Source organism: Anser anser (assembly GCF_964211835.1).
Source record: "Anser anser genome assembly, chromosome: 18".
NCBI classification, from domain to species: domain Eukaryota; kingdom Metazoa; phylum Chordata; class Aves; order Anseriformes; family Anatidae; genus Anser; species Anser anser.
This window is the reverse complement of record NC_139739.1, coordinates 5,755,801-5,777,884: the sequence shown is the minus strand read 5'-3', so window position 1 is coordinate 5,777,884 and position 22,084 is coordinate 5,755,801. Positions and strand designations below refer to the sequence as shown.

The 22,084-nt window shown below is 38.0% G+C and overlaps 1 protein-coding gene across 9 annotated transcripts; it reads right to left on the bottom strand.

Annotated features, from left to right (window-relative positions):
* Window positions 1-790: 790 nt before the first annotated feature.
* On the bottom strand, window positions 791-20,756 carry PIWIL1 (piwi like RNA-mediated gene silencing 1). Of its 9 annotated transcripts, none has more exons than XM_083803705.1 (21): window positions 19,993-20,756; window positions 19,266-19,354; window positions 17,471-17,603; window positions 16,749-16,874; window positions 15,781-15,995; window positions 14,837-14,958; window positions 14,105-14,185; window positions 13,272-13,469; window positions 12,773-12,884; window positions 11,275-11,395; window positions 8,641-8,758; window positions 8,404-8,518; window positions 7,284-7,471; window positions 6,588-6,660; window positions 6,043-6,243; window positions 5,637-5,740; window positions 5,036-5,106; window positions 4,261-4,414; window positions 3,235-3,360; window positions 1,847-1,994; window positions 791-1,101 (listed from the first exon to the last, which is right to left on the bottom strand). In XM_083803705.1, the coding sequence occupies exons 2-21, from the start codon at window positions 19,344-19,346 to the stop codon at window positions 985-987; spliced, it is 2,604 nt and encodes an 867-aa protein (XP_083659831.1). In that variant the 5' UTR covers window positions 19,347-19,354; window positions 19,993-20,756; the 3' UTR covers window positions 791-984. The 9 variants fall into 9 exon arrangements, with proteins under 9 accessions (XP_083659831.1, XP_083659829.1, XP_083659835.1 ...); XM_083803703.1 differs by having other exon boundaries at window positions 19,998-20,755; XM_083803709.1 differs by lacking the exon at window positions 19,993-20,756 and adding an exon at window positions 19,954-19,976.
* Between the last annotated feature and the right edge of the window lie 1,328 nt (window positions 20,757-22,084).

The window sequence follows — 22,084 nt, the reverse complement described above, 5'->3', positions numbered from 1 at the left end:
GAAATGAACTGAATGCTTGCTAAATGAGAAAAACGAACAATATTAACCACAAAACTTAGTTCATTCCAGTTAAAATCTGCAGTTGTCTACAACAATCTTTTATTCACTCTGCAGTTAACATGAAGTTGCACAACTACGCAAAAGTATGTCAATAGAATAGTCTGTGCTAAGCCACCAAGCCCACATAAGATCATTCAAGATTAGTGAAATTCATCCTTTTGTAGAGTGAATCCTGTAGTCATCAATAATAAAGGTGTTCTAGAGTTGTAGTAAGATACAAGAGTACTTTTGCATCTGACATTTCCCAAAGCTTTGGTATACACAGAGCTCCCTCCTTAGCTATGCCAGTTTGAAAAATCCTACTTCACTTCCCTCTATTCTTAGGCAGACACATGAGCACAAGACAGTTTCTGATTTCTCTGTGATTCACTTACAAGGGCAAGCATTAAAAACCCATCCATAATTTTTTTTGCAGCACTTTGCTATTTTAATGTCTCAATAACCAAAAACAGCAAAACAATCTCTTTTTAAGAGGTGGATGATATGAAATAGTTAAAAGATAGATAGTTCTGCTCTTATTTTAACAGCCAAGAAAGCAAGGGAACAACAATCACATTTTTGAAATTAGAAGATTAATGTGCTAACTGAAGAAGCGTGGATTTTGGTCAGCATAACTCTGTATCTTGTAAGCTAAGAATGATTCCGTAGCAAACTTCACCAAAACCATATATAAAATTAAGTGCTGATAATATTTTGAGAAGAATCCCAAAAACACCTCAGTCAACAAATATTGAAAATTGTGTTTTTTATTCAAAATGCAGATCTGCTACCTCAACCTTTTTCCTGCTACAATGTCCACAACTGCACACTCATCACCCCATGTGTCTCAAAGAAAAAATAAGAACAACAAAACCACAAAAATTCATACAATTGTATATTCTCTAGAAAGGAACTGCACTTTGTTTTTTAGCTGATATCTCAACTTCAAAGATAATAAAGTCTGTCTGAAAGCAACAGGTTTGGTTCTCTGTGAATACTCTGACCTACAAGGAAAGCCAGTTTATGGGCATACTGGCAAGGAGCAGGTACTCTGATAACACCCTGCAGAAGGGGGAAGAAAAAAAGGAATTACTTTCAAGTCATTTAACAAAGCATGCCTTCACTGTAACAAAAAGAAAGCTAGAATTCAAGAGTTCAGACACACGTAAAATTTAGATTCCCTGTCATTTATGCAGATTATTGAAACAACGTTACTTATACTGATATGCATTAAAAAAGTGCTTTAGAGAAGAGTACAATCAAACAGATTCTCAACTCCATTCCCAACCTCCCTCAAAAAAAGCATGTCATGCAGGTTTTATATTCCATGCTTTATCTCACAGAAGGTGGGACACGTAAGTCATCTTAATATTCATAAATACTTCACATAACAAATCTAAAGCATGTTTCAAGCATGAGCTGACTCTGGGCTGATCTTGGTATGCAACAGAAGAGGCCCAACAGGAAATGTAACAGCAGTTCCATCTCTACAAAAATTATTGCTGGGAGTAACAAATAATCACTTCAGTTGTGTTTCTGACATAGAATTGAGGGATAATACTCAAAACATCAAGTATTTTCTAGTGATAATGAAAATTCCTTTAGTCTTCAAACTTCAGAGAGACCAGGTGCTTGTGAGAGACTAGCTCTCTGATGGCCACTCTAGGTCCAGATGCATAATTGCAGACATTTTGGAACTGCATGGGTGCTTTAAAGATAATTTTTCTACCTTCTTGTGGGTTGTTACTACACAGAGGCACTCAGTTTATGAAGAAAAATACTATAATTTCCCCAAGTAAATACTTACCGACCAGTTATAGTACATGTGGCAAAGTTTGTAGGTTAAACGTTGCACATGATCTGGTTTCAGTTTGCTAGTGTCATATATCACATTATAATGAGTGGGTGCAACACAGCCATTTCTCACTGCCTGACTCACAATAAAGAAATCGTACCTGTAATAAAAGAAGGAAAACCCCCAAAGTCTGATACAGAAAGAGTTGTTTTTCCTTAGAAAAATGCAAATCCTCATACATTTGTCCTACTTATTTCTCTTAAATCACATCATGCATATGCAGTAAACCGCAAAGTATTCCTTTTCTTTGGTCACAAAATAGTCAGTTCCCTCTATTTTTGAAAGGCCAGAGTATACGGAAGAACACAAGGAATCTGATTAGATGCAGGCAGTCGTAAGGCCATGAAGGTCTTAACCCTTCATCACAGTTTTCCTCCTGATGTGCTCCACCCTGCACACACACTTAGCTTACACTCCTCATCTGCGTTTTGCTACTACACAGAGATGCTCCATCTTACAAGAAAAATACCCTTTCCAGAAGAAATACTTACCAGCCAGCTACAGTACACGTGTACTATAGAGCACTACAGTACACTAGCACCCTGAGCCATCTTTGGATGTTGGTAGAACCAGAGTGACTATCAGTAAACTTGCAACACCTGCAGTGAGGCGGTTAAATACACACACACAAAAAAGGCAAAACTAGCTATTGTTAACTATGCACTGCCAAAGAAAACAATATTCTCTCTCCTATGTGCTCCAGCATCCCTTGAACAAGTCCAACATACCACCGTCTACTGAATAAACTTTGCATTTCCTGGGTACCTGACCTAAGTTCCATGGAGTGTGGCTTAAAAAGTGGCACGTGAATGAAGACAAATGAGGTGTGTGTGTATGTTTTACCTAAGCACACATGACTCTGTAATTCTAAGTTGTCTTCTAGTAATTTACCAACCACCAAAAAAAACTTCAAAGGCTTACTTATATGATGTACCCTTAAAAATGACAAAGTTCAGGCACAACATCAAAACTGCACCCAGACAATTTAATTTCAGTCACGGAGAGCTGAGTAATCCTATCAATAAGATGTCAGAGAGACTTTAAAAATCAAAAAGAGAAGCACCCAAAAGCAAAACAAACACACAAATACAAAGCACGTATAATACTCTTACGTATATGAGTACTAAATATTGAAATACTGCTTAATGAATTAATAAAATTTAAGCTTACCCATTTCCCATCTGCATGTTTACCCATTACCCATCTACATGTTTAATACCATTTCTTTTCAAAAGGGCACGTGTGGAAAGCATTCTTCCATTCAATCCCACAGAATTTAATACTGGATATATTTCTTTTATTTGCTAGCAACCTGATAATACAAGAATACACTAACTTACCATTCTGGTCTGGTAACCTCAACATCAACAACAGTACCAGGGGGTGGGTTTTTAAGTCCTCCACCAGACTGTGCAAAGAATCTGGTATTCACTCGTTTCTTCACAACTATCACAGTAAGTTTTGGACTAAATAAATAAGTGAAAATAAAAGAAAAGAAGAAAAACAAAGAAAAAAAACAAAAAACTGTCTTGAAAACCTGCACTGAGACTATTTCAGTAGCAGATTGTCTGCAGTTTTCAATTAAAATTAACTTTAGAGTTCTCCAGGGCATTAATTTCAAAGAAAAGTCTTCACTGTTTCATTCATTTAGATTAAGTTGGACTTTGTTCATAATTTCGAATTTTTAGTTTTTGGTGCAACGTCCACCAAATCAGTTTATATTTGATTTCGCAGGGAGATGAAAGACAGACCAGAAAGGAATCTTCCAAGTACAGAGCTGATTCTGCTCTCTCTCTCTCCTTCATCTTTTACATATAGAAAAAAACTTTGTGTGTGTAATAATACTTTTTGGAAAAAAGCAAGCCATTAGAGAAATGAAACAGAAGTAGCAAGTACTTCAGTTTTGCCTAGTTCCAATTGTTTTGTGTTCCGCTTGCCTGCCACGTCAGAAAGTAACTTCATCATTCAGAGCAGACTAAAAAAAAGTCAAATTGAAGACACACATATGCAATACACAGTCCTTTCGGAATTGATAAGAGAAGCAGACCTATCATACACATGAAATAGTAATCAGGTATGATCTACCAGTTGAAAGAAGGTCTTACTATGCATCAAGAATGACTGATGCATGTGTGTGCACATGTTGTGCCGTGTACTGAATACTTATGTGGTACGTACTAAAAAAATTCCTATTATATTACAAGTTATGCCTCTCCAACCATGTAAGCAATCATCAGAAAAACAGTTACTTGATGTGAAGCAATAAAGATGAAAAGAATAAACAATTGTCATCAGTAACTGCTTTTTCTATCCTAGAGTTTATTTCCCTTGTGGTATGAAAAAAGGGGCCGGGGACACAGACTTACTTGTAGTCTTTGCCAACAGTCTTTAAGCAATCCAGAAATTGAGGCACTTCGTAATTAACTAAAGTATGTAGTTGTCCATCTCCTACACCATCCCGATACACAATAATACGAGAGGGCAAATACTTATTCCACTTGAACCAATCTCTAAGAGCAGCTAAAAAAAAAAAAGTAAATTGTAAAGGCACTTCTGAATCTGCTTTGCCAAAGGCTGTTCAGAAATAACATACAAAATAACCACAGGGAAGAAAAAGAAATACATTCTCATGGTTATACAATGTGAATACACCACAGCAGCAAATCAATACTCTCAACTGAAAGTACCTTTCAGTCCACCCACTGAAGACTTTAGGGCTGCCAATCCACAAGTTAAAAACAAATCCCTATCCCAGAAGCAAAGAACAACAAAACCACATCAATTTTAGAATCGTTGCTTCCACCTGCTCTGCACGATAATTTTCTTAGAAATGCCAACAAGAAAACTTGTTTACTTTAGAATTAATTCTGATCTCCTTTCAATCCATCTCCTCTAAAACACTCTTTGAAGTTCATTCTAAGAAGTATTTAACTATCATTAAAAAATATGGAAATCAATGAAAGAATGTATACAAAATGATACTAAATTTCAGCAATATTTACAACTATTTTTAATATATATTTTTTTTAATCTAAGTACAAGTTGGCAGTACTTCCTCTTAGGGCAGCTAAAGGTGTGTTTTGGGGAAGCTAATTTGTCATGCCTTAACTGGCTCCACAAGAACAGAAAGCCTTTCCTTACTTTGCAAGCAAGCTTTGAGACCATCCACAAGTTCTTGCCCACGAGTTTGAACAACACAGCGTGAGAACCACCTGTGAATAACAAAATAAAAGATGACATTTAAGGCATTTACTGGGCTTACTTCAATAAAAAAACATTTTTAAAATGGCTATGCACATTTAGTCATTATGGTTATTGTGGGTCAAGGCAGTCAGGAAAGAGTTAGTGTACTATGAGAATGCTCTCCCTGTAAAACCCTTGTAGTAGACCAGTACCTTAGCACCATGCGAAATTCTTCTAAAAAAAAAAAAACAAACTTTCATACAAGTCAATTCAAAAAGGAGAAGAGCTTGTCACCCCAATGCCCTCCATTCATCTCAGCCCTTGTCCCACCATTGTCCCCTTCTGTCAAGCACAGTGGAAGAAGGGCAAGACTAATTTTTCAACGGATGCAGTGCAAGGAAGCATTCCCAAGTGAAATATCTATTCCTAACTTAATATTTTAATTGTTATCAAAAATGTACAGTTAAATCAACTCAGACACTTACATGATGGCCTATCAGATTAAAGCCTCTTTTCACTTAGGGGAAAGTGAAATTTTATTTTGGCTTTCGAATCTTACCGTGTCATTGTTTGATTCAGGCTAGCGACAAATCCTGCAATTGACTGCTTCCCAGCTGAAGTGTCATGGTAACAATCAATTCCCACAATCATTACCTGTTTCAGCTGAAAAGGAATCAACAAAGAACATGTTCATATGTGTAGACAAGCCAAAGCACCTATCACCTCCATCCTACAATTTAGCAGGATCATGACATAAGCTTAGCTGTTTCAGTTTGCTTCAATAAAACATGGACGCTCAATTCTTAGAGCTACATTCCTCGTATGTCCAATTGAACTTCAGGCCCCTTCTTACAGACAAAACAAACTCTAGAAAAAGTATTTGCTTTTTTATTTTATTTAAAAGGCAAGCATTTTTTTCCAAAAATAAGACTGAATAAGGAAAATGAAAGAAAAGAAATACTTACTGGGATCTCAACACTCCAAAGTTCTCCACCCATTTTACAGTTCATTTGCAAGGCAATCTTTGTTGCTATAGCCAGAGTAGTCTGAGGCTTGCTTAAAGTGCGAGCAATCACACATTGACTTGGAATGGGACAATCCGTACAGAGGTATTTCTTTATAGCATCATACTTATCCTTTCGGGAACTAGACAAAATACAAACTGCCTTTGAAGGGAGAAAAAAAGTTTTTAAGAAGCTGGATTCTCAGATATACATAGCAGATGTAGTTCTTTCAAAAAAAAAAAAACAACCTTTCTTACACTTGAGAAATATTCCTACATCAGCTATCTGGTAAGTTTCAGAAGCTGTATTTCAGAGTCAAGTACAAAGGCTTTTTAAACAGAAGGATACTGAGACCGATTGGAATTTGAACAGGTGTATGAGAGCAGGCATGTAGGAAACAGCAGATATTCAGGAACCAGGAGTTTTTATTCCTAAGAAATAATCCACTAGTCTTAAAAAACAACGGCAGATTAACATGCTTTGAAATTACAGATTAAAATACATACTATGTTTGTGTCAGGAGTGATACTTTGCTGTAAGACCCGTAAGTAAGCTTCTGTTCTATCATCCACTTCAATCCTGAAAAAGAGGAGAAAGCTGTTTTTTCTGTATTAATAGTTCAAACTGTTATTAAAATCACAGCAAGGACATAAAAATAAATACTAATAAGGATACTAAGCAAGGACATAAATACTGATGCATAATGGGTCAAGTGTCACATTTACAGCTGTTCAACATACAGTATTTGCAGTTTTTGAACACTAAGGGAAATCACTCTTGACTTAGGCTTCTAATGGCAATTAAAGTTAAAAACAAGGAAAGGCACATAAAGATATCTGTAAAAAGAACAAATCAAAATATGCTCAAGGTCTGCATAAAAACATGTATTCCTTCTTGCATTACATACAGGTCTATCTGAAAAGGTTTTGTTTAATGACCAGATGTCTAATGCTGTTTGGTTTTGGCAGGCCTCAACCCCACAGTGAAAGCTTTCACAAATAGAAATATGAGTAAGAAACTCAGTTAATTGACTAACCTGAAGAATTCACAAACGGAAGGCAATTTTATTTTTCTTTAAGTCAAAATCTCAGCACAGAATCTCACATTAGCTATCTCTACTGCATCTCATTTACCATGTGAAGCATGCTAACAGATGTATCTTAGTAAGTACAGAATTATTTTACTTCAGGAAATGCACTTACATGGTTGCCTTGTTCATTCTGATTCCCATAGATGGTGTGACTTTAAACAGATTTTGAAGTAACGTATTCGCAGTATCATAGTTGCGCCGCGTGTATATTAATAACCAGTTGTCCAGAGGCTTTGCGCTGATTAAGGGAGCTACCCTAGTTTCCCTTGACCAATCAGCAAACTGAGGATTGTAATCAAACTGTAAATAAGAGGTTGAAAAGAAAGAAAATCAACACCCTACTGAACATGCTATCTCCTGATAAAACGACCTCCTGATACGCTTCAAGAACAGACTATAACACTTTTCCCTAGAACATGACTGTTTGTTTTTTCCACTAATGTCACTGACCAACTTAAAGCAAGCTTTATCTAAAACTTTCAAGGCATCCAACTTTCTTTAAATGTTTCACTCATTTAGCCAGTGTAAGTTACTATTTGCGACACAGGTTGTAGTTAGATAGAACTATAAATATAGCTGTTTACATATTAATATATTTTTCTCCCTAGATCTATTTTTAAATAAGGTAACTGCTTGAGAAAAAGACAAGTATTATTATAAAGAAGGTATAAGATCTTTTTAAGATTAAGACAGGCTTTGCTGAGTACACAGATACTATTCAAACCTTCTCCATCTAACACCCATGGAAAACTAACAAACCCAATAGGACACAGGCTATTATAGAGCAATTATATACTGTTTTATGATAATCCATGATTTAACTGAAATTTCAGTTATTCATACTAAAGAGTTACAGAATCTATTCAAAGCTGAGTATGTGTTTTTTCCATTGAACTCATTAGTGGCTTTTCATTTGAAAGTCTTGGCATTTTAATAAATGAAAAATAATTAAAAACATCTATTCTCCTACTTTCGTATCTGAAACTACTTTTAGACAGAAAGGACTGTTTTGCAAGGAAGACGTTATAGTAATTCAAGCCAGACTCAGGCACTTTTAAACAGAACTTGTAAACTACTTGAGAAGTTTTTAAGTGTCCTGTATGGACAATGACTTACATATCATGTTTTCTCTCCTAATGTTTTGTTTATAAACCAACAAGTAGTATTTCATCCTCTAAGAACTTGCTTCATTGATGAGAGATGCAGAAAATTTTAGAAGTTATTTTATTTACCACATTTCCTGCTTGAAGGATCTTTTCTGATTGAACAACTCTTCCCGTAAAGGATAGCAATTTAGAATCAAAGCTTAAACCCCAGTCCCGGAGTTCCTTCTGAACACCATCATCTCTGTTCAAAAACAACATTTCAATTAAAACAAGTTTGTTCTTGCTGGGATTTTTTTTTTTTAATAACTTTGTCATGAAAGATCTGGTTGACAATGAAGCACAGAAGATACCCAGGTAGCATACTTTTGGATGTAGTCAATAAGTCTTCCAATTTCACATTGCCTTCGCTCAGGTGGCAGTCGTGTATGAATAGCCAAGTCTTTCATCATGTTAAAATCATTCCGCATCTTCTCAGTCAATCCTGGTAACAGCAAAATCATTTTCTGAGTACAAATTAGACTCAAGACAAAGAAAAGTAAACTCTAAAACCTATATAAACCAACAAGTGCTGTTCTCTGCAGTTCACTTTCAGGCTGCAGCAATTGAAGAGTGTAACAGTCTTTAGCCAAGAGACAGTAATTATTTGTATGCAATAGTCAGTGCTATTTTAGGCAATTTAATAGTAGTCTACATTAAGTTGTAAGAATACATCCCATACAACAGTAACAACTGATACCTCTGCCAATGACAGCACAGTACAGAAGTTTTGCTCTTCACTGCGAGCATATTTTCTGTTCACTGTCTGGGTTTAGTGGAAGTTTTCACTGTATTTGTAACATGCGAGCTCCTCAGCCTTTTCTTATTTTTAAAAGAAAATTGTATTTTCTAGTTTCCTTATTGCCCCCATTTGGTTTTCTTCATAGCAAAGAAGCAAAAGGAAGTTTGCTTTTACTAACCAGATTGAAAATAAATCCCTATGTTTAAGTAGACTCATGCTAGTGTTAACATAATTTCTATCAGATCCCCAAACCTTTGGATTCATCCTCCCATGTAGTGAAGACTACCAGCACATAACATATTAATATAGTCATTCATTTCATTAGGAAAAAAAAAAAGAGTACACAAGATAAAATTCCGAAGTTGCTGAATACACTGAGGTCAGCTTTGCACTCTGAAGTTTAAATTAATATTCATGCCTGGCTGATTACACAGATTGTCAGCTAAAAAAAAAAAACCACCACACACTTTCAGAATAAGACGTTCCTAATATTGTGATGCAAAGTCTTCTTACGATCCATACAAGCTTGTCTTTAAGCTTTATCTGTTACATTAAAACTTCATATTTTGATGCTCAGTAATCTCCCAGGTCTTCATACAAGATATGTACATTTGTTACTTCTGACCCGTGGTAAAAAAACATGCTGAATTCTACTGTGAACACACACATGGCTTTTAGTACTTGCTACAAGCTTAGGAGCTACTTAAGGACAATGAAGGTGCCTCAGTGCAGAACAGCTGACTAGGAAGCTGTAGCTGGCAACAAATCTCCTAGTTGAAATACTGCACTTTTATTTGGCACATGAAACCAAACAGCTTTCTAGCCACTCTGAGTACCCCTCTAGAACCGGAGGAATTAGCACACAATTCTTGAGCTCCAAGTGAGGTATGCACACCAGTCACCAGATCTCCACAGAGAAAACCCCTCCCATCTGTGGTAGCCCAGGAAACAGCCAAAACCAAGTCCTGCCATTTCAAACGGGTTTGAGGCCTTTACTGAGGTCTGAACAGTCTATCCAAGAGACAGAAAAGCAACCACCATGGCAGCCTATCTACAATGGATGACAGGTTGGTCAGTATTCCTATCAGGAAATAAGTTTTGGACTATCCTAGATGTGTTCCAAATATTACCAGGAGGCATCTGTAACAAGATTCAAGTTGTGTTCAGCAATCAGCTCTATCATCTGTGTAACAATCCCACATTTCCATTACTCCTCCTGAAATCTGAACTACACAGACCACATCAGAGATCCTAGAAGGGCTTTATGCTTTTACAGCATGCTAGGGCTGTCCTCAATGACAGCAAGCAAACAGTTTTAATACATAGCTCAGCAATTTCACACCCAGAAGGAGGCCAGTGCAACTGCACAGGTACCTTATAAAACTGCGAACGTAAAGCATTTGATGCCAGCCAAAGTATAGTTTACAAGAACTTGAGACAGGATGTGCCATCTATCAAGAAAAGGTAAACAGCTGAAATTCTATGCACATATTCATCATGTCACCACTAAGAGCAGACTTAGGCATACTTTTTAAAAGAGAAGTCCAGCAGAGGCAATTTGCTTACTGCTCAGGATCACAAAATCACTGGTATTGAGCATTTCTTGCCAGTCATGCAGATCAGCTGTGCATGTGCTGCAGCCACATAGCGGCATCAGCAGTAATCAGAGCTTTAAGGTTCTCACTCAACACACATCTCCATCTGCACAGATGTCAAGGAAGACATTTTTAGATTTTTGCATGAGGGGACACCAAATTGTAAGATGCACAGCTCTTTATTTAGATTTCCAAAGCAAACCAAACCAGTTGTTTAACTGAGACAGTTCGTTTTGCTCAGAAATTATCCAACTGAGATGGCCAGGTACTGCTAAATGCAAACTAAATATCTCAGAGAAAAACACATTCTTATGCAACTCACAAAATTATCTACAGATAATTTCCCTTTTTCAAACAGAAGTTATACTGTCAAAAACTTTTTAAGTTATTAGTGTGCCAACATTCAACTTCCTAAGTGGAGATTATGCAACAGCAAAACCCTTCAAACTTTTCAGTCTCGTTTAAATAACTAAACTCTGAACTACACGCTTGTTTCTGAACTCACTTTTATACAAGCAAATCAGTTCTAGTTAACTTGGCAAGAGGTTGCTGTCAAAATAACAGTTTCAGTAGGAGGTATGGTTTGACAGATGCTTGAATGCGAAGCAACTATTGCTACAGTACCTGTTAGGTAGCACAGCTCTGGAATTAGAACCACAGGTCCTGATATCATGCTTCCTCTCTTCCTCCGAGACTGACTGATCAAGACAGGCTGGTTCAAGTCAGTAATTTCTTGATTATATTGCTGTATTAGAAATACATATTGCATGTTAGTTTATTCATAACAAACACATGGTTTTCTTAATGCTTACTTCAGAAAGTATTTTTTATTAAAAAAGCTTTTATTGAACAAAAAAGCAAACTTTTGTTTTTTGATTGGCGCATTCATTCACTTAAGGGGAGCTGTCTTTGTCAGAAAAGGACAAAAACAGAAGCACTGTTCTCTCTGCTGGTGTCATCAAGTTATTGACTTCTAAGACATAACAGAAATAATCCTTCTGCCTTGACTGAGGCAGTACCACACAAAGCACCTAACCAAAGATTAGGATGCTCATTTCAGATCTCCAATGGACAGGGTTTCTGCCCTATGTAGCAATTTAATTGAAGACATTACAAGAATCAAACAAGATTCCATGTAAGTCTGTAATTCATCCCCACCCACCCACCCCCCAGCCTTTCTTCACATCTGGCAAGAGCTGGTCTGTCTACTGGTCACTGATTTAATTTAGAAAGAAAAAAAAGCTGACAGCCAAACATACTTCATAGTTTAACCCTTTCTTATTCTTAAAGAGAATCACACCCCAGAAAATATGCAAAGAACAGCATTTAAAAACAAACAAAAAAGTGGGATCATAGCAAAGGCATGAAGTCACAAAAATTATGAGCTCCAACCTGAACTAGAATAGATAATAAACTAGAAGCAAAATTTGAACTAGGTTCCATCGAGTTTTACAGCAGAAACTTCTGTGTAGGAAGATTCTGCAATTCCAGTGTTTGGCTTTCCAAAAGACGGTCTCTGGGACCATCTCAGGTCCTGACAGGCCAGTCTTGCTAGTGAAGACTGAGGCAAAGGCAGCATTCAGTACCTCAGCCCTTTCCATACCCTGTGTCACCAGGGCCCAACTCATTCACAAAAATGGGCTCACATTTTCCCTAATCTTCCTTTTGTCTTATAGAATACCTATGAATAAAATACCATACAGTAAATACCTATGTACTTAGATCCTTTGTTGTTGTCTTTTACATCCCTTACCACATCCAACTCCAGTTGGGCTTTGGCTTTCCTGCTCGTCCCTGCATGCTGGGACACTGTCTCTCTATTCCTCCCAGGTTACTTGTCCCTGCATATTTCCTTTCTGCCTTTGAGCTTTACAGAGGCTCCTTGATCATCCATGCCATCCTCCTGGCATTTCTGCCCAGTTTCCCACTCCTTGAGACTCCTACCCAATGCAAGCTGCCTACTGTAGTTACTTCTTTCACATTACATAGTATCCATTAAAATAAAATTCTGCTAAAGCCAACTAGGAATGACTAATCCATGCATTGTAGGTAAAACCTCCGAAGATGTTCTGAAGTTTCAAGTTCAAGCATAATACACAGAATGAAAGGTAAGCTTCCATACCCTTTTGTAGTAGTCTACGTAGCTAATCTCAGAGCCATCTGCTCGTCTAAAAGTACACTGTGGATTGGCATCCCAGTCAATGTCATCAACTCTGTATGTTCTGTTATTGTACCTGAATAAACAATTTCACCATTTTATTTATTTTTTAAATCTTAAATACAACTGAAATAGAACTGTGAAGAAAAAAGTTGATGGCAATACTCATTTAAGTTGGAAGTTTTGCTCCTATCAACAACAGTAACTTCAGGTTTCCAGTTATAACAGGTTATCAATCATAACAGGTATCAATTCTACTAAAAGCTACATGATACTAACACAAAATGAAAACAGACCTAATCCAAGATGCATTTCCCACTTTTCTAAATGCTGTTACCTCAATTAATTTGCTAACTGGACAATGATAACATTTTCAGGTTCATAGTTCATTGTATATTCCAGGACATGGAACACCCCCCCAAAAAATAAAACAAATCTCTGAGAAGAGTCCAAAGAGACTTACTTTGTAAGAATAATTAGACCTATCAGTTCTTTAGCACAGGCATCTCTAAATCTTTGCTCTTCAACCTGGTAATAGAGACTGTACATAAAATCCAACACTGTTTCACTGCGAAGAATCTTATAGCTCACATCTGCACATAACATAATGCTTTCCTCATACTGGAGAATAGAACTTGCAAAGCCTGGCCAAACCATCAACCTGCCAAAAAAAGAGAACATACAGGATCTTAATATACTTTGAAGCATCTCTGTTCTCACTCTTATTTCTGTCCACTTTCTCAGACACTTGAAAATAGCCATGACACAACGAAACTATCATTCAAATATAAACAAGATCCCAAAAGTTAATAAAACTAAAAATATTTTAAGTGCAGGTATCTTTAATCTTTTTTTTTTTTTAAAGTCTTAAGTTGACTAAATTAATGATACAGCAGTATTACTGAACCCCCAAAAAAGCAACAGCCTCCAACAGGGGAGTTCAAAAACTACCCATGCAGTGGGGCATGGACAAATACAAATTTACTTGGCAGGTTAAATGGCCTTCAGAATGAAAGCTGGAAACTCCTGAACTTTATAATTGAAGTATTCAATGATCTCAGCTTTACAGACATTTAAGCAAGGTTTCTGACATCCCAGTTAAATGTAAAAGCAGAACACACATTGGTAGAGAGTCATCAGATATTGCACACAACAGGAAGTTATGAGAAGAAGGCCTCATGCTCCATAGGAATAACGGGTTTTAAGTCTACGGCTTTATTACAAGATAAACTACAGGAGCAATACTGAAAAATCCTCCTCTTTCTCCCCACCCCCTGGCTTTCCATTTTGCCAAACCTGTGATTAGGGATGCTGACTGGGTCGTTGGGGTTGTAATAGTTACGTCCAATCTGCTGCAAATTCATCATCTTCAAAAGCCTGCAAGTTGAAATAAAGATGTCATTCACCATTATTATTCAGTTTATCAACTATCCATGGTCCCATCCCTCTGCAGAGCTGTATTATTTGTTCAGCCAACTACATGAAAGTCACAAATGTGAACTTTTGATTAACTTAAATTTAGAAATGTAGTTTATTAAATGACAACTTCAGAAGTTGAGAATAAGTTAGCATATAACCTTATCAACCAGCTGAAGGTAACAGTCAAAACAAGCTACATTTCAAGTGAAACCAGGTAGCAAGTTCAAGTAGAAAGACTGTAATGGAAGGAAAAGAATAATAAATTTTTCAGTTCAAAGTCTTGAACTACACTGTGCTTTAAGAGGCAAATCCACAGACAGAAGAGGGCAGAGACAGGCTAACTGCCTACAACAATGAGCACTGCAGCATGTCTCTGCTTGCTCAGAAAAAAGGCATAAACTAATTTTTCACTAACATGTACCAGAAGCATGCATGTGACCGCACGCTAAAATGTTGCCAGATGTGGTCGGCCACATAGTAACAGTGGCTACAAAGGCTTGAAAATTTACATTTGTCATATTGATTTGTAGTCCATTCCTTAGAAAGGAAACACTTAAGTCAGATATTTCTCAAATGACTTCTTATAAAGACATAACTTGGCAAGCAAACCTTCTAAAAATGATGTTATAAAACTGCAGGCATGTAGGTGAACTAGGTGGCAATTCATTAGTCAGTGTGATTGTGATCTTCACATCTTCTCCATTTCGCGTCTTACTAAACACTTCAGTAACCTGAAAAAGCCAAATTAGATTAATAAAACTGAAGGCAAACAGGGCTATAGCTGGACTTTGCTCCATTAATATCAAGTGTAGTAGAATATTAAAATTCTACGTAATAATCTCAAAAATTAGCTGAAACAGGAATTTAATTTCCTACTATGACTGTAAACTGCAACCAAGAATGCTTTGTTTGCTTGGGTGAAACACTAGGTGTAGAACAGAGGCTATCCCCAAAGCAGCTTGTACAAGCAGACAACTTGGTGCGGATTGTTAGCAAGGACGCAAAGGGGGCTGCTGCGGTTGGCTGACTGGAGGCTAGCAGACGAACTCCACCTCACCGCTTGCTCACACCTCCTTGCCTCCCGTCCCAGTAAGATAGTAGGGAAAAAAACAGGATGAACAAGAGCAAGAAAGCTCATGGGTCAAGATGAAGACAGGGAGATCGCTTACAGAATTACCATCATGGGCTAAACACAGATTCAAGTTGTGGAAATTAACTTTATATTTACTTAGTAATTCAGATACTGGAGATAAAAAAAACATTAAAAATGCATATGGTAAACACCTACTGACCCATGTAGAAAGAAATATACTGTCTGTACTATCTGCTTCTGTGCAGAGGGTTATTCAAGTTTGCAGAGCTTGAGAATTAGAATCAGAAGTTTATTACCAGATTTCTCTGTGCAAGCAAATTAGCTTACACTACTAAATTCAATCCAACTAAATGTTACTCATGGGACATCAATTCTCTACATTCAGCCAGACTAGGAAGAAACAAGAAGCACCATAAAATGCAAGTCAAAATAAGAATATTATAGAATTCTTATATCACACCTTATTCCCTAGTTTTTTTGGTAAGAATAATATTGATCCATCAAACGCATGTGTCTTTCCAATTAGCTCTTCATGCTGAAAGAGCAAAGCTGATCGAAGACGGCGTGCTTCCATCTCAGGATTATAGCCAATATGGTACTGATACAAAGCCCATTTGGGTCGAGATGTCAGACGAAAATAATTTGCAATTAATTTTATCATAATACCTGAAGAACCTAAAATGAGAGGCAAACATCCTAGTGGTTACAAAAGTTTTTAACAGTTTATAGTACTTTAACAACTCTGAGAAGTTTTAAAATACTGTCATACATATAGAGATTAGACATCTGTTGCATTCTGCAATTGTTCTGTACAATTAAAGTTAGAGAAAATTGTCACATATGCACAGTGTTATCACAGTCACCAGAGCTTTTTATAATTCCTTCATCCATCAGGAAAACTCCCACATCAATTGAGGTAAAAATTTGTATCAGTAACCTGTCTCCTAAAGGGTAAGCACCATCTACAACAGAAATGAATCGCTACCAAAACACAAATGGACAAATTACTTTCTTTACGTGAACAATAAACATGGAACAAAAACCAGCACAAGTATCAATCAATATAGATATCCACATTCCCATTCACGCAGGCTAAAATCATATTTCTTTCGGTATTTCAAGATTTAAAAATAAAAAACATGCACAGAAAACTAGCTGCAGGTCAGTTAAAGTATTTTTGCTATTTTTTCAAGTTCCATTTCAATTTCCTTTAGACTTAAAAGCACAAATTAATACCAGAAGTGCACTGCAGTCAATTATGGATTATCCATTTTATTTTGATTATCCACTTTTCCTATTCAAAAAAAAACTTAGACAAAAACAAAAACCTTACAACATGCAAAGCAATTGGCAATACTAGGTTGACCTTTAAGAACTACTTTTCATTTCAACTTGCTTACAGTTGTCCATAATCTGATCTGAACATACCAGTTTTTGATTCTCGAACATGTTCTATGGCTTGCCGAGTATTCACCCCTAGGTCATGGAAATCCCGACGACGTCCACCCCTATCTGCTAAAGACAACTCCTGAAATCCGGCTGAAATCTGTAATCCTATTGGTTTGAAAATTGAGAAAAAATTGAAAAGTAATACATACTGTCTTCCTAAGATTTACATTTAACCAGCATGCAAACAGAACAGCTCGTTAGCCAGATGAAAAAGGATGGACTAATAAACAAGTCAATCTCTTCTGCAAATACAGAGGAAATAGCACTCGTTTCAACTCCAGTAACACTGAAATGTGAAAAAGTACATTGTGACACATAGTGATGTGACAGTTTCATTTCATTACTAACATTCAAGAAAAAGAATGACATAGCAGAAAAAAATACTACTGGTAGTCATGAGGTTGATTGTGCCAACAGCCTTCTATTTTTATTTATTTATTTACTATTTTGATAAAGGAGCTGGTAACCTGTTTAATTGCTAGCACACTTAAGGTAGCTTTCAAAAGTCCACATTCTGTTATGCCGCATATTAAAGCGACAATACTATCAACACAAGGTAAACACTGTAAACTTTTCCAAATCTTAGGAAGAATCTAATTTTGAAAAGAAGAATTAGAAACATTGTATAAAGAACTCAATAACTGCATTCTCTTCAAAACGCTTGCTCTTGTGGGAAATGAACATTTTTTCCCCTTTCTGACCTAGTGGCTTTGGAACACTCTGAGGGCCTCTCTGTCGTCCACGGCCACCGAATTCTTCTGACAGTGTTGGCGGAAGACTTGGCTGTTGAGGTTGCCGATGACCAGATGGATGACTTGAAAAAGCCTGTTGAGCCTGCAACAGTTGTGAACAACTTTTCCCATCACAACTGAAGAAACAGCATGCTTCTGGGAGTACAGCAAAACACAGCCACTAATCAAGTTCAAATACCCAAATACCCAAGTTTAACAGCTATACACTTAATATAGGGAAAAAAGGAATTAAATGTAGCAGAGATATTACTTTGTACTTCAAATACTAAAACAATGGGTGACAATTTGTGATATACATATATATATTTTTTTTTTTTCTGGAAGTTATGTTCATTTATCTGCAGTACTTATTTTATAAAAACAGCTCTTGCAGCTTTAGTGTTCAATGATTAAGTAACATTAAAGAGTGTCATGTCTGGAAGAATTCTTCAGAATAACCTGAAATAGATGAGGGTTTTTTTTTCCCCAAAAAAACAAATTCAAGTGTCCAGAGAAGAAATACAGATTTATTCTATAAATAAAACTACGAAACCTGAGCAGCTCTGTCCCACAACACAGCAGTTATTGTAGGACCCCTCAAACCACTGCCACACACCCTGCCAGCACCACCCCCCCGGAATTCCTCTACCCCTTCACTCTCAGAGCACTTGGCACCTGTCTCACAATTCCCACACGCATGTTCTGATGCGGAATGCAGCGCTCCACAACGTAAGTAAGTAGGCAGGCCTCCCCGTTCTTATATTCTCCACCTTATGGTCTTTATGTCCACTCAAAACAACTCGTTGCAATTTGTGCTCACTGTCCTCTTTCCCTGTACTCCTTCCTACTCATCCCTTTGCTCCCCACCCCCCTTTTCCTACCTTTGCAGCAAGAACAACCACAAATTTGTCAGAAAATCAGTAAGGAAAGGTAGGCCTCTGACCTTAAACCTCACTCACCTTTTTTCAAAAAAAATCACTAGCAGTAACAATTTGGTGGTATTATGATACATCCATATCAGCCCAGTGTAAAAGTCAAATAGTACGGTTCATTTCTACAACACATGGCTACTTGCTACTGTCTTCCCCTACAATTAGGGCAGATCGTGTTCTCACTTGAGACACAAGTGCACACCTAAGCCCTCGTTTTCCAAACTTGTATGAAACTTTTTTCTTCATTCTGCAGCCTCCTACAAAAATGGCTTTAGAAACACTTCTGGAACTGACCTTTGTGGAGGAAGATATGCTCGGCCTATACAATAGAATAGTGTCAGTCTACATAGGGAGAAAAGAGCTGAAACCATTTTTTTCTCCACTCAGACTGCATCAACATTTGTAGTCCAACTTCACCCATAGTCATGGATTCTTTTCTTTCCTCCTCCACAACAGGATACCGACACCACCTCCTGACTTCTGCTATAAATTCTACTCAAGTCATAGAGCACAAGTTTGAAGTAATCATGTCTCAGGTTTATAAACACTGTTCCAAGTTCAAGAGGGCCATCAATGCTACTGATGCAAGATACATTTTCCTATTTCAGAAACAGGCGCATAAGCTACCTCCTATTTCTACTCATTCTATTCAGACAACTATATTACAATAGGGCACTTATTTAAAATCACAAAAAACATTTACCTTTATTAATTGCTTTTGATTAAAAACATCTGACACGAGATATACATACATATATCATCCAATGTATAGATCTGATATTAGCTAAGACTTTTCAGAGCATAGCTATGTGAATTAAAAAGAACCAACTTACAGACGCAGCTCCTACAGAAGGAACAGCAGTCTCCTGTCCCGGAGGCCTCCCTCTGGCTCTGGCTCTAGCTCTTCCTGTCATTTTCCCTTCTAAGATAAGGCATGTACAGCATTAGCATTCGATCTCCCACTTCCCCCACCCAATACATATTATGAGCAGCACTATTACATTTGCCCTTGTTTAATTTAAACTGGCTCAGTAAGATGCACCCTTATTTACGAACCCCCAGCCTTTGTCTCTCCACGTTAACACAGCCACAACAGCCAGTGTGGGTAACGGCTCCTCAGCACAGGCCTAATGGCACAGCCCATGAGGCCCTCTCAAACTGTGCAGAAAGACAACTAGAGAGCACAAGCAAATACACAACCTCAGTCAAGCCAAAATCAGGGCCCACGACATTAAGTTACGTACGCAATTGGGTTCAGACCCATTCCCCACTCTACCCTTGGAGCACCTCACGCCCCCTTCCCCACCACACACACACGCCTCTGCTCGGACAGCTCCCTAATACCCCAAACCACTCCCTGAGCCCACGCACTCCTCCCACAACAACCTGCCCTCTCTCTGGGCTCGGCCCCGGCACCTCTACCAGCCTCGGGCCGTTAGCAGAGCCCAACCCAGGACCGCAGCCGCTCCCCCCCCCACAGACACGCCCCAGCCAGGCCCTCGGCTTTATCACCGCCGCCACCTCCCCTCAGGCCAGACCCAACGCCTCGCCTCGCCTCACCTCACCTCACGCAGCTCGCGCTGGCGGCGCCAGGCGGGAACGTTCGGCCTCCCCTGATTGGCTGCCGAGGGCCGAGCGCTGCCGAAGACGCCCGAAGGGCTCGGCCGGCCTCAGCGGACGCAGCTGAAGCTGGCCGCCTTTTCCCGCCTCTGTCCTCACAGGGACTTGCCCCGCCCTGTTGCCGTGCTAGCCCGCTGCCTCGGCGATAAATAATGAAAGTGGATAAAAAGAACTCATGTCTGGTCGTGCTGACATGCTGCTCCCCACAGGGCGAGGGGTCCCGACAGATCTGGGAGGCTGAGTGAACCGGGCCGGGCCCTACGACCGCTGAGAGGTCTTCCTGCCCTGGAGGCTCGTTTGTCAGCCAAAGTGGGCTTTTGGTTGTTTTCTGTAACTTTCCTGAGGGAACTTTCCCCTAAAAATTATTCCCTCATCGCGATTCTTGCTTGAAACGTGGATGTAAGTTAGCCAGAAGGTGGAGCAATAAAACAAGAAATAAAACTCTGAAGTTGTTTCAGGGGGTTGTGTTTGTCTACACAGATACGGGTAAAACTTCTTGCTCTGCTCCAGAGATGTGCCGAATATAGACAAAAATAGACACAAATAGGCTTAAATGTGCACTTCATGGAAGCTGTTGGAAGGAGTGACTGGGCACAACCCAATTAAGCATCAACAATTCAAAACACATGAGCAATCATCCTCATATTGAGCTGTGTTCTTCAGCAGACTAGCAATCAAATAGAAAAAAAAAAAAGAAAAAAAAGTGCCTTTTTCTAAGTACCAAGACCGGTTCAATTGCGATGATTGTTTCCAGAGAATCACAACCTCAATTTCAGATACTTTGCAACAGAACTAGGAAATTTTATGACTTGGAAGTAAGTGGCCCTAAATGGGAAGGGCCCCCACACTTCTGTAGCCAGGGTGCCTACACAGTGCCAGGGCTCAAGGGCGTATTTCTGTTGTTTTTAAGTTGCCTTTAACTTAAGGTTTAGGTGACTGTGATGCATCCAGAGACACTGACTTCAAGGGACAAGAGATAATATTATCTAATTAAAACCTTAACTTCATAAAAGACCGGTCTGATCTCATGAGGTCATTCACAATTTTTCAGCTACCTGTAGGGAATAGAGGACTAGGTTGTTTTTCTTTGTTCTCTGTTATTCCAGGTGGAAAAGGAGTGGCTGTATTAACATAAAAAATAAAAATATTTCCTTATGTTTGATTTGGATTGTCAGTTTGTCTCCAAAACCAGTTCTGTATTGCTTCTACTTGATGTCAGCATAGTAACACACTTAGGAAAACAGATTATCTTTTGCAATTTGAAAATAAGCTTTCAAACTCCGGAAGTGTGGATATTGCTGCTTAAAGATAGTTGAAGTACTTTCAGCATGTAATTTTTATTACTCAAATATGGATCTGGATAAATATTTAACAAACTCAACACACACACTCAGATGAGGCATGTTCACTGCTTCTGAGAGCGCTGATTACTGCTTGCCATGGGCTCTTTACCCACAGAGGGAACTTTTACTGCTCAGTAGCCTGCAGAACTCTCCAGTGGGTCAGGGGGTTGAAGCTGCGAAAACACAATATGCAGATTTTCTTAGCTCAACAGTATTTAAGGATAAACAGAATATAAAGATGTTGTCAAAGTCGTTTACATTATGTAAATTGTGAGAAAGTAGAATGTGTGTGTAGGAAATAGTTATATTTGTTTATTCATTTAAAATATCTGCCATACTTAATGTTTATTTTTTTTTATGCCTGGTTCCTTCCATTTCATGGCAGAACTTAATTATCTTTAGAAGGGAATTGCTAAAAGTACTTAATCAGGTTCGCTACCTACAGCAATTCCTTATAAAATGAAAATAAAAATGAAAATAAACATCCACAGTAAGCACCCTTATTTTTATACATGGGTAGTCAGACAGTTAATTAGTAGTTAATGAAAGATAGGTTCCAATTTTCTTTTCACAGTCTTTGAGACTTTTTCTTTTTTTTTTTCTTTTTTTTTAATCCAATTCAAATATAGTTAAAACTGTCTCTACAGGTAGGCTTAATGTATTTTCACAATTACAGGAAAGGTGGAAAT